Source organism: Antennarius striatus, chromosome 3 (genome assembly GCF_040054535.1).
Source record: "Antennarius striatus isolate MH-2024 chromosome 3, ASM4005453v1, whole genome shotgun sequence".
In the NCBI taxonomy this organism is placed as follows: domain Eukaryota; kingdom Metazoa; phylum Chordata; class Actinopteri; order Lophiiformes; family Antennariidae; genus Antennarius; species Antennarius striatus.
The window spans coordinates 1,447,160-1,459,965 of record NC_090778.1 but is presented as its reverse complement, the minus strand read 5'-3'; the positions used below and the strand labels follow the sequence as shown (position 1 = coordinate 1,459,965).

At 49.4% G+C, this 12,806-nt stretch overlaps 1 protein-coding gene across 3 annotated transcripts in view; it reads right to left on the bottom strand.

The window, feature by feature from the left end:
* Positions 1-463: 463 nt before the first annotated feature.
* The window catches only part of nr6a1a (nuclear receptor subfamily 6, group A, member 1a), a 78,057-nt gene continuing 65,714 nt past the window's right edge, over positions 464-12,806 (bottom strand). For all 3 annotated transcript variants that reach the window (XM_068311800.1, XM_068311801.1, XM_068311802.1), the window contains 7 exons: positions 11,780-11,835; positions 10,689-10,837; positions 9,324-9,554; positions 7,765-8,019; positions 6,120-6,241; positions 5,847-5,999; positions 464-4,863 (listed from right to left, as the gene is read on the bottom strand). In XM_068311800.1, the coding sequence (XP_068167901.1) occupies positions 4,733-4,863; positions 5,847-5,999; positions 6,120-6,241; positions 7,765-8,019; positions 9,324-9,554; positions 10,689-10,837; positions 11,780-11,835 (1,097 nt within the window). In that variant the 3' untranslated portion in view covers positions 464-4,732. The remainder of the gene's footprint in view (positions 4,864-5,846; positions 6,000-6,119; positions 6,242-7,764; positions 8,020-9,323; positions 9,555-10,688; positions 10,838-11,779; positions 11,836-12,806) is intronic.

Below are 12,806 nucleotides of genomic sequence, written 5' to 3'. Positions count from 1 at the left end.
AAGTGTTATTGGTCGACAGACAGGTGTTCAGTTCAGACGCTCTGCTCCTCCCTCCTGTACTGGGGACTGATTACTGATGTTATTCACATCAAGGTAAAGTGATGCTTCTACAGACACAGTACTGACAGGTAACGGATGTTATCATTACTGTGACATTTTATTGTAGTTTCTTTTATTAATCGTGTCGTTCCTCTTTCAGACTGTGTGTGTGTTGGTGTCCAGGTGGAGGCCCTCAGAATTATCAGGGTTTTATGGGATGTTCATTAATGGACGGCGCGTTCTCACTTCCTGTCCTCCCATCAGTGTTTTCACCGCTTGTCATTCAGGTGAATCAAAAAAATACATTTTAAACGATTGCAAAAGAGAAAAGTAATGATTGAACAGATTATTTATTTCTAGGAACAATGCATCAGAACACATCACGCCTTGGATGGAGCGTGAGGGGTCACATGGTTTATGGCTGTGTTGGGATTGGATGTGAAACACTTCCTGCATCTGAGCGGGTTAAAAACGCTCCACGCGACCTTGAGCCGCAGACGTCAGACCGTGAGCTCTGATTGGCCGGGGCAGAGCGCCATTAGCTTCTCAGCGCTAAAACTAACATTTTAAGAGTCCTGACACCCATTTAGCACCAGATGTTGTTCAACGCACAAATAAAGAGTTGAGATAGACGGACAGCCAACACCAGACCCCCCCCTCACATCACACCATGGACGTGAACATCTACCTGGTCCAGGACGGGGGGGCTGGTTGACCCACAGTAGACAACAGAGGAGCAGGCGTGTTCTTGCATAATGTTCACATTTATTTGGTTTCAAGTCCTAACACATTCTAAACATGCTTTTAACACGTAATGGATCACATTCTTCACAGGTAGTTAAAGTAAAACGAGCAGACAAGAGAAAGGTGAAGGTGTCTCCGCTGTCTGTCCACCGCTGAGGAGTGGCGGTGCTTCGGTTACCCCCCCATCTGTACGTCTTTACTCTGTTTAAGGTTCAAACGGCTGTTGGTGATGGACTGAACGGGATGCTGGAGGCGGAGCTCTGGCCTGACCGCCTGGTGAACCGTTCACTAGAGTCCACTAGAACAATCTGATGGTTCCACCTCACCAACAGAGAACTATCACGGAGCACAAAGAACACAACATCACACACTGAACTGGAGCAACACAGCAAACAGCCAATCACAAGATAACAGGAAGTGTTGTGAGAAGATCCAGACGGGAGAGTAAAGCACGGGACGGAGCGTCACGTGACCGTCCCGCCGCACGCCGACGTCAGCGCTGACATTCTTTCTTCTTTGGTATTGAATCGATGATAACAGGGCAGAAGTGAAATCAAAGATGATGCTAATTTAGATCAAACAAAGCAATAAAATAAAAAAAACAGGAGGAGGATTCAGAGTGTCTTACATCTTACATCTACAGCAGAAGGTCTGGATCAAATCTGCTGACAGCAGAGGATGTGAGGTAGACGAGATTATGAGGCAACAAGTTCACACGTTAAAAAACAAAACAGGAAGTCACAAGTTGTCACCGCTGGTTCAAATCTGAGAGGTCACCAAGTGAAATAAGAGACACAAAATAAGAGGACATTGGTCCAATGAAACCAATAAATAAGACAACAATCACCCATTGTAAGAAAAATAAAGAGGTAGTTTCAGCACAGAAATTGCGAATGGCATATCCCTTGTCTGCAAAAGTACAAATAGAGAGAACAAAAGGTACACTTTAGTTAGTCGAAACGGGTCCGAGCAGTGCGGTTGGGCGTGGCGGTGACGGCCTGTGGTCTACATTGATAGCGTCGGCTATCACGACTTTAAAGGAGAAGCCCTTCAGATCCCGTTCCACTGTCAGATCTCTGCAGCCTGTGATGTTCACTGCATTCCTGCTCTGAGGTTGTTGTTGGCCACCCTGGACCTCTCTCCATCAGGAAGACCGTGTCCTCCACATCCCAGAAACCGTCTACGTCTGCAGACGGTCTCACAGCTGCGCCGACAGACCGTCTGATAAACCGGGAGCTGCCGTTCACGAACAGTGGTGAGGGAGTCAGAGGACTTTTCCTTTAGAAATACGTCACATTACTCAGGCTTGTGTTACATAAAACTATATATCCCTGAGATTATGTAGTTTAAAGGGTCACTTCAGCAAAACAGCAACAATAAAAACATTTTCTCACTAGACCTACGCAGTAATGATAAAACCACCGTTGGGTCTCCTTGGGTTTAGACGTCCTTCACTTTGGGGACAACAGACTTTACAACCTGATCTGAAACGTACCAAACATGAAGGGAGAGTAAATCTTTAAGGCGCAGGTACGTGACTCATCATCATCCTGACCCTTATAATAAAACAGTAAGACCGACGCTGCTGCAGGTCAGTGAGAAAACACCACCTCCTTTATATTTGTGTGAAACAACCCTTTAACCTCACCAGCCTGTGTGAAGACAGATTTACGTCGTGGGAGACCCGACACAGCCATCGCACGTTCTGGGAATCTTATTGGCCGAGAACGTTAACTCATTCCAGCTCAGAAACACAGACGGCTCCAAAGCTTCACATTACCAAACAGGAAAGGCTCCAGGATGTCACCAGCACTCACCAGAACGAGGCTCACGCCGTCCCACTAACACTGTTCTCGAACTGAATGTGTGTTAAAAACTTTATATGCTGATAGGGGTCGTCTTCACTCCAAAAAAAGGACAATGAATATGTGAAAAATAATGGAAATAAAACATTCACCAAAACTAGAAAGGTACATAAAAATGTATAAAAATCAAAAAAGAGGCTAACTGGAAGGTCTGACGGGGGGGCATGGTGCTGGGCTCTGGTGGTGTACAGGCTGCAGAGAGGTGAGGAGACCAGTAGGTCCTGCACCAACGCCATGAAACTCCACCTTCAGACTACCCCACTTCAACTGAACACAGTGGAGTGGGGTGGGGGTAGGGGTGAGGGGGCCTCAAAGAAAATCACATGGAAAGGAAAAACACTTCTCTACAAAGGACCTACGATGTCCTGGAACCTAACCTACTAACACTACGGGTCCGTCAGCGTGCTCACCGACGGACTCCTCAATGCAATTCATAACACTCACTTTACCCTGTTTAGAGCCAGGTCAGCAGGACCTGAGGAGGAACACACCGGGTGGGCGGGGAGCGGGGGCCCCACACCTCACCGCCGCGTGCAAAAAGAGAGTCATTGCGAGGACTGCATTTATGTCTGCATTTCAATTGTCTGTACATCATGAAACGGCTAAAAGCCCGACCAATCCAAGAAGACACTTCAAGTGATTTGAAATGATCATCTCATGCTTCAAAAATAGACCATTTCTATGGCTTCTCAACAATGTGCATATCTGCCAACGAGGGTATGCGAGCTGGAGGTGTCGCCGGAATCCTCTAAACCTGGTCTGGAAGATCCAGACTACAATGATAATCTGAAAAATGTCTGTTGGCCCATTGGGATTCGACCCAGGAGCACCTTGAGGACCACACCTGAACCAGCCCCTGATCTGGACCAGGTCCGACTAGACCTGCTCCTGGGATCTGGTTGGAAACAGCCTCTAGAGGTGACCTGAACTGGTGGTCAAGTTAGGCCCCAGAGGGCCACAACGGTCTCTCTGAACAACGGCTGACTTTGCAGACTAACCTTTCACCCAATCAGAGCCGGCGGAGCCGGGTGGTCACGTGTTGAGCACCAGGGGCATAAAAACCCATCCTGACGAAAAGTAAAGGGCCAAACACGTCTGGGAATCCCATCAATGTGTGTGTGTGTGTGTGTGTGTGTGTGTGTGTGTGTGTGTGTGTGTGTGTGTGTGTGTGTGTGTGTGTGTGTACGCACAAGAATGTGCGCAGGTTTAGCCTGAAATCTGGCAACATCCTCCAGCTGAGGGTCGTCCCCTCTGACACAGATTGATTTTTCTCATCCTTCATTGATAAGAAATCTTTAGGTGGAGCGATCAGCTTCCTCCCCATCAATGGGTGTTTGAGAAAAGCATTGCATAACACTTTGGTCAAAAAAGGAAAAAGAATCCAAGTAAAAACAGCACACCTAGCTGTGCTCCCCATCCCCTACAGTAAAGCCTAACATCCCCAGTCTATGATTGTAAAAATACCCGTAAGCTCCTTTTCAATGAAAACGCAACCACAGATCTAACAACTGTCACCGTCGCTCATGGAATGTTAAATTGACAAGACCGCCTCCGAGACGCAGGAACGTCTCCGAGGTGACGCAGATGAAGCAAACTAATTTTTGCATTTCAGGAGTGATAAAACACATTCTTTACAATCCTTGATTCACGCAGCTCCTTTTGAACATTCAGTCTGATTGAGGCGCCACAGTATCCACAGGGATTGGTTTTAGACTGGGTATCTCTTCATTCACCAGCAGAAAAGGTACCTGAACATAGCAACATCTTCCTGAGGTAGTCTCAAAACACTAGTCGTGTGTCTATCTGCCCCCATCTGAATAAAATAAACTCTTTTAAAGTCTAGCTCTAACAGTAGCAACACTGACACATTGAGCAAACTGGATACACACTTGTAAACTCCAAAGACCAATGCATCTACGAGCATTTGTTTTGTACAGAAGCATGTGCACAGTGTAAATCAGCATACATTCAGCTCTGTCGTGTAATAAATATATCAAGAAAAAAGTTACAAAAACAAACTATAGCTGCTTGTCACATTCACAAGAGGGGAGACCAGTCCCTGGACTCGGGGGTGTCGGGGGCGTCTAATTCCCGGGGGAGGTGGTCACGCAGGGTGACGGGCCACTCCTGTAGCTGGTCAGGCTGGATTTGCAGGAGTGCAACACTGCTTTGAACAGCAGGGGGAGCTGTTCCAGAGGGACGTTCACCAGCTTCCCTGCAAAGGAAACACAGCATGAAGCTCAGAGTTCGCCTAGCGTAGCCTCCTAGCGTAGCCTCCTAGCGTAGCCTCCTAGCGTAGGCTCCTAGCGTAGCCTCCTAGCGTAGCCTCCTAGCGTAGCCTCCTAGCGTAGCCTCCTAGCGTAGCCTCCTAGCGTAGGCTCCTAGCGTAGCCTCCTAGCGTAGGCTCCTAGCGTAGGCTCCTAGCGTAGCCTCCTAGCGTAGCCTCCTAGCATAGGCTCCTAGCATAGCCTCCTAGCGTAGCCTCCTAGCGTAGGCTCCTAGCGTAGGCTCCTAGCGTACGCTCCTAGCGTAGCCTCCTAGCGTAGCCTCTCAGGAACGAACACGCCAGTGTTCCCTGACCCGAGGTCATGTGACGGATGAGGCCGTAGCGTCAATTTTGTGGTCCACAATGGACTTGAAGCAGCCAACATCCGGTTCTAAAAATAGGTCAGCATGGACTGTGTGTGTATAACAGTGTGTTATAACACTGTTATAACACACTGTTATTATGTAGAATAAATCCAGAAACATGTTTCATCAAGCTGTAGGCATTGATCTGCTGATGACGTTACCAATGATTATAACACACTGTTATGACTGTTTTATAACGCAGTTATACCAGTGTGTTATAACACTGTTATAACCGTTTTATAACACACTTATAATACTGTCATAACAGTATGTTATAACAGTATGTTATAACACAGTTACAACAGTGTGTTATAACTTTCATTCAGTGCCTACATCCTGATGAAACCAGCTTCTGGACATAATAAAGACTCTGAAGCTGAAACTGGGGAAACCGACAAAGAATGAAATGATGTGAACACAAAGACACTGAAACACTCTGAATGTAAAGAGGGAGTTTCCTCGTCTTTCTCCTTCATTTGTGATATTATCAGCATCTAAAGCCACCAGTGGTCATGAGAGACAACAGGAAGTAGAACCCCGTCCTTCCTGTTGAAGACAATGTCTCACCTGCAAGGCAGCGGATCTCTGGGAGACACATCATGATCTCGGGGAAGCGTTTGGGCTGGTGGGGGTACTTGTACTCGCTGTAGTCCTGACACACGTACCAGTAGCGCTTCTTCAGCTGCTCCAGCTGAGAGATGTTGGACAGGCCTCTGATGTCTGCACACACAGGAAGGACACCATCATGTGTGGAACACGAACACACACACACACACACACACACACACACACACACACACACACACACACACACACGTGTGGCAGAGAGTGTGTTGTTACCTTGGTTGAGGAAGTTGATGGCTTTCATGCAGGCGTACTCCTCGTTACTGATCTTCAGCTGATGGAACTTGCGAAACAGATAAATGAGCCTCTCCATCACCTCCATGCCGTCCTCGCTGAAGCTGAGGAACCAGACAGAGACGGTCAGTTCCTCTGGACAGACCAGTTCCTCTGGACAGACCAGTTCCTCTGGACAGACCAGATCCTCTGGACAGACCAGTTCCTCTGGACCTCCAGATCCTCCGGACAGACCAGAGCCTCTGGAGGTCCACACCATGTGAAGAGACCCTCTCCAAACAGAACGGATGAAACGTTTCAGTGGCTTCCTGTCCACACACTCCCATTAAATCCACTGGAGAACCCGACCATCCCTCATGGTCGTTATCTTAAGCTTCTACGCTTGAGTGAGCGGGAAAATATCAGGGAGTAGATCAGGCTTCACCAACGTCTGGCTGATCCCAAAGCTGTTGGAGAGAGACGCCCCGGGTCCAGTGCCCTCATCAGACCTTAATGCCCTCCTCACCGGCCCATATCTGTCTGATACCCTTCAGTCCTGCCACTGTAAATCAGATATGCCCTCCTAACGACCAGCAAATGGGCCCCCACCACGGAGCGCTGCTGTATATTAGGAGAATGTGTGTCATGAGGTCAGATAATTCGGGCCTGATTTACACGCCGCTGAACGCCCACACGTCTTTCTCTACCCGGCGTGGGACATGCGTGTATTTCACATGCCAGACGGTGCTAGCCACAGCGCCGTCCGGAGGAGTCCTCCCGTCCACGGTCCGCCGCGCTGGCCCCCGTCCAACAGCAACACGCCTGAGGCTCATACCGCACCCCTCTGGGGGGGGGGGGCAGCATGCAGGTAGAGGGGGAACATACTACACATGTGAGCTACCTAGCTGTGTCAGTTGCTTCATGCCAGAGCTGAGTAAGTCAGGGTCCCACAGGGGGGGCTCTAGACAAGAACGGTCTGGAACCAAACCCCAACATTCCCTACGCTGAAGATGAATGAGGTCTTCAGTTAATGAGGCTAGAACCTCGGGAACCGTTCAGTCTTCACTCTCTTTTCAGCTGTTTAAACGTTTAGCTGCAGAACCTGAAATAGTTTTTATAAATGCTGGACAGGAAGAACAAACAGCTTCATTAGACCCGTTTCCTGCTGCGGTAGAAGTGTGGCTGAAGCAGCTGCTGGCCTATTTGCTGAAGCCAAAATAACATCTAAGTCATCCCCATAGACCCGGAGGTGAGATCTTAAGCCCGAGCCCGAGTCCAAGCCCGACCCGGCACGAAAAACGCCAATAATTACGCTCGGGTCGGACTCAGGCTTATCTTTCGCTAACTATTTTAATATATATACTGTATCGTGTCTCAAATGATCTCTGGATATTAAACTAGGAATATCCTTATAGAATAAATAATTTAGGTAAACAGAGAAGGTGCTGTATGGTGATTCCTATTCGAGGTAAGATCTTAAGCCCGAGCCCGACCAGGTCCGAAAAATGTCAATAATTACGTTCGGGTCGGGTCGGGCTGGATTTTTAGGCCTGCTCTACCTCTACATTGACCTAACGTGGTGCTCGTGTGAAGCTAACCTGCAGCTAGCAGACATTAGAACACCAGAAACCACACGCTGGCCTCTCACCCCTGCAGCTCGTCGTCCGACGGCGTGTACTTGGCGGTGACGTTGGCCAGGTCTCCAAAGATCTGAGCGCTGTAGATGGTGAGGCAGGAGAGCAGGATGAGCTCCTGCCAGGTGGAGCTGAGCAGGCAGGTGTAGTCCTCGATGGTCAGCTCGCAGAAGAACGGCAGCTTCTTGATCCAGGAGATCTGGCGAAACAGGAGCTCGTCCGCCAGGCGGCACAGCAGGGCAAACAGCTCCACCTGGGTCACCTTGTACCTGAGACCCACGAGACCAGACATCAAGGGGGGGTGGAAGCGGGGTATTAGCTCGATGTGTGAAGTTCATCTGTTTCCTGTCTGATACGTCTGACTGGTTTCAGGGAGCATCGAGAACTTGGTTACTTATGTAACCATGGTTCTCTGAGTAGCATGAGTGCATGTCTCACATTGGGAACCAGAAGCTCCTACTGCATTCTGGGAGCTAGGATGGGCTGGAACTGACAACCTGTCCCAAAGGGAGCCTCACTGGGCTTTGCCCATGCTAAGTACTGAAGGATCTCGGTCTTACGAAGAGCTCTTGTTGGGGGGGTAGTCTCACACACCTGGAGGGAGGCCCCTGGTTTCTCCTCAGGAACCAGGGCCACAGGACCAGCCTCTCTGGGTTGGGCTGAAACATTTCCCAGCACCCCCCGGGGTAGCATGTGGTTTTGTTCAGCCAAGTTCTTCCAGGAACTGCTGTTCCCTTGTCCTCTTCCCCTGAGGGAACTTGTTCCCGTTGCCATGGGACTGAGTCAGCTCGGACTTTGGGCCATTGGATGTTGAACTCAGTAGTGACACATGTCCACACGTCACGCAAGTCCAAATCCACAACGAGAGACGCATGATCTAGTCCCTCAACTTTGGTTAAGGTTTGGGGTTTTGCAACGCAGCCCAACAGACGAACTGTAGAGGGGTCCTCATTGGTCGTGGGGGGTTCCCAAAGACTAGCACCCGCTTGGTTGAGGGTTGCTAATTGGCGTAGTTAAAATACTGTGGTGTTCAGTGAGTTGAGCGTAGCTACTCCGTTGAGTTAGCCATCGAGGTGTAGCTACGTGAAAGAGACAGCGCTAGGTCTCTGCTAACTCTGCCCAGTGACTCACGCTGGGTCATGACGAAGCAGTTCTAGCCAATCCCAGCTCGCGGAATGCATTAGGAGCTCTTCACGAGGAGGATTGTGAGACACACCACTAAAAACTCCGCCTCAGGCCGTGTCCACGCCGCCGCCACGGTTTCCTGATGTTACACCTTCAAACGCTGGAATCCAGGCGTGCAGGTGTGTCATTTAAATTTAAATCATGTGATCCCCAGCTGGGCATCACATTTGGAACATCTCTCAAGGTCGAACAAGCTACCTGACCGTCTTTTAGCTAAAACAGCTAACACTAGCATTCAAACACTTCCTAGCTACAGGTGAGCTAAATCTGTTTTTTCCTCCCCGAACATCGAAGTGTCATCATTTCCCCTGAATTATTCCACTCCCCACCTGGACTCCAGGTGAGTGTGGTTCCTGGTGAACTGATGAGTGTGTGTTGACTGGCTCACCCGTCTTCTATGAGCATGGGGGTGGCCAGGGGGGCCAGGTCCTCGGCAGCGACCAGCTGAAGCACCAGCGGGTGGGACTGTGGGTAGAGGCTGCGAGGCTGGGGGGCCAGCAGGCCCGACTGGGCGGCGTAGCTGAACAGGTGAGGGAGAAGCTGGTAGTGGGTGGACATGGAGGTGTTGAGGTACTGGTCCCTGAGGGCCGCGGTGTAGCCGTTCATTTCCATGGAGCGACTGGAATGACAAGAGGTCAACATGGGGGTGTTAGCGGGTCTGTGAGGGTATCGGAGTAACAGTCCAGAACAAACGGTTCCAACTAGACCACGTGTGTCAAAGTCACGGCCTGGGGGCCAGATCCGGCTCGCATTTGAATTATCTATGGCCCCCTGGACAATAATTAATTACTATTAGAACCGGCCCAACACTACATTCCCCACAATGCAACAGTCGCCTGCAAAGTCACTGCAGGAGGCAGGTGTTAGTGTCATCATTCACCAGCTGTCAGCAGAGGTGAACTTTTTCTCTGGAGGAAGTTCATTTTTATCTGAATCTGATAAAAAATGTTTCCACTTGAAATTACTGACAGATAAATAAGAAAATATTACTTTCAATAAAAATACTGCGTTCAATAATTAATCGTTTCGTCGTGTTTTAATAAATATTGAACCCGTCCGGCCCTCGGCTTCAAGCAAATTTTTTTTTTTGGCCCTCTGTGTTTGACTGAGGACCGCTCCTCTTCTCCATGAGATCACCTGGTCTCTCCAGACACCTGAGACACTGTCCTACCTGCGCCGCAGAAACGTGGGTTCTTCTTGTTCACCTGTGTTCAGGTTCTCTCTGAATGGCTGTGAGAGTGTGTGTGAGAGTGTGTGAGAGTGTGTGTGACAGTGTGTGTGACAGTGTGTGTGAGAGTGTGTGTGACAGTGTGTGTGAGAGTGTGTGTGACAGTGTGTGTGACAGTGTGTGTGACAGTGTGTGTGAGAGTGTGTGTGAGAGTGTGTGTGAGAGTGTGTGTGAGTGTGTGTGACAGTGTGTGTGAGAGTGTGTGTGAGAGTGTGTGTGAGAGTGTGTGTGAGAGTGTGTGTGAGAGTGTGTGTGAGAGTGTGTGTGCTGAAACAAACCCAACGTCTACGCGGAGGCAGACTAAAATACATGTGGTCATGAGAATACCTAGACAATATTTGCCCTTGGGGAGGCAGATAGACAATGTGCTGCTCTCCATAGCAAGGCCAGCCGATAGCGTGTTCTCTATCGCCGCTGGCGTGTTCAGGCATTCTCCTACCCGTGAATACCTTAACTCCCGTCTGGGTGAGACGGGAACAAGGTGTAAGAGCGCCAGGGTCGCCCCGTTATCTCACAGGCACTCACTTGGACGACAGGGTGGAGGCGGGGGACGGCTGGTTGCCGTTGCTGGGGGAGCTGTGGTCGCTGTCGCCGTTGTTGCCCCAGGTGTGCTCCGGGGCTTCCTCCTTGAACTCCTGCCCCGACATGATTCGCTCGATCTCCTCCTCTGTGATCTGAAACACATGCAGATGGGGGGTGGGGGGTGGGTAGGTAGGTGTTGGGGGGGCGGGGTTACAGCACAAAGTGGTGCAACTAAAAGCACTTTGTTTAATTGATTAGCATTCAGTAGCATCAGCGAGATGTTCAAGGACAGCGTCACACAAAGATGGAGGAAAGAAAGGAAGCAAACAGGCGTGTGTGGATTGGTTCACACACACACACACACACACTCACACACACACACACGTTCTAGCATTTTCTTCCCATGTAGAGCTACAATGATTCTATTTTAAGTGTGTGTGTGTGTGTGTGTGTGTGTGTGTGTGTGTGTGTGTGTGTGTGTGTGTGTGTGTGTGTGTGTTGGGGTCAATCTGTTTGCACGTCCATCCATTGAGTGTTCTGACTGGAACAACTCATCCGAGGCGTGTGATTGGACGGAGGTGCCCGCCGTGGCGTTTCCCGTGCTAATGGAGCCGTTTGTTGGTCTGCCAGCGATCAGAATGAAACCTGAGCTGAATAGGAACTCATCGTCGACGTATCCACGACGATACCGACGGCATCAAGGCCAGACCTCGCTGTGTGAGTCCTCACACACACACACACACACACACACACACACACACACACACACACACACACACACACACCTGTCTCATTACACTCATTTATATCTGCATGGATCCACGGTGAGCATTAAATCTGGAGACGAGCCGGGGGCTCGGTTCACGCCTGGCGTGAACGTCCATCCTGAGTGATCCTGTCACTACAGGTGGGACACACCTGAAAAGGTGTGTGTTCTGGGCCTCAGTCAGGGACCAGTGCTATGGAAAAGGCTCACATTCTTCTTTTAATTAGATTATGGTCTGTTTTCAGCTTCTCTTCAAAAAAAAAAAATCACACCCAAGAACCATTAGAATCAGAATCGACCAATCAGAACGTTCCTTCATGGGCTCTACCTGGACGGGGCCGATGCTCTTGTTCCTCCCCCCTGGCATGCCGTCCTCCCTGATGGCTGCAGAAGGAGACAAACACAGATTACATGAGTGAGGTCACGGTGCTGCGTGTGAGCGCCACCCAGTGGTCAGAACAGACACTCGTTTAACTAGAATCATTTAAGTGCATGAGGGGATTTTTTTTTAATTTTTAAATTTGATTTTTGATTAAAAATTAAATTTTTAAAATTAAAATCAGATTTGTCTCATTTATTATCCTGGCGATCGTCTGCTGCTGTAAAACCAACAGCTGAGTTCAGTTCTTGCTTTCATCCACTAGGAGGCACCACAGGCCAGTGGAATAGAGACACCCTGAAGAGGACCGCATCTCAAGACTGCTTTAAAACAGTCCATCAGTCTGAAGAACTGAGGTGAGGCCGCCTTCAGGACCAATGGTCCAGTTCTTCTCAGACCAGGTGAGACTCTTCTGGTTCAGGATAGGTGGAGACCAGGACTGTGACTTCTCTGGTCCATTTCCTGGACTCTTCTGAGTGTGGAGACTCCTGATGCTCTGACTCCGGCCTCGGTCCACTCCTTGTGAAGCTCCACAGGTTCCTCCTCCAATCTGCTCTGTTGGACCATCTCCTCATCCGTGTTGCTGGTACTCCAGCGCCCCCTGGAGGCTTTGCTGCAGCTCTGTTTCTGTGGCTTCACCTCCTGGAGGAGGGGGTCAGTGCGTCTCCTGGACACCCGTGGTGTTTATATACTGCATGTATAATGAACTACAGGAAGTACTTCTCATATTTTGACATATGTTTTTTATATATTTGTACCACAGTGTGCCCTCAGACATTTGTGCATCAACACTCGCGACTCCACCTCATTGTGGATGTTTGGTTGGATGTTTGGTTGGTTGATACCGTCCTCGCATTCTATTGGCTGACATCCTGAAGTGTTCTACGTTCCGTGAGTCTCTGACTTCCATGAGACACAAAAGTGTTTTAAACAGTCTGTCAGGGTGTTTGAAGGGTGATGCAGACCGAAGGTGGTC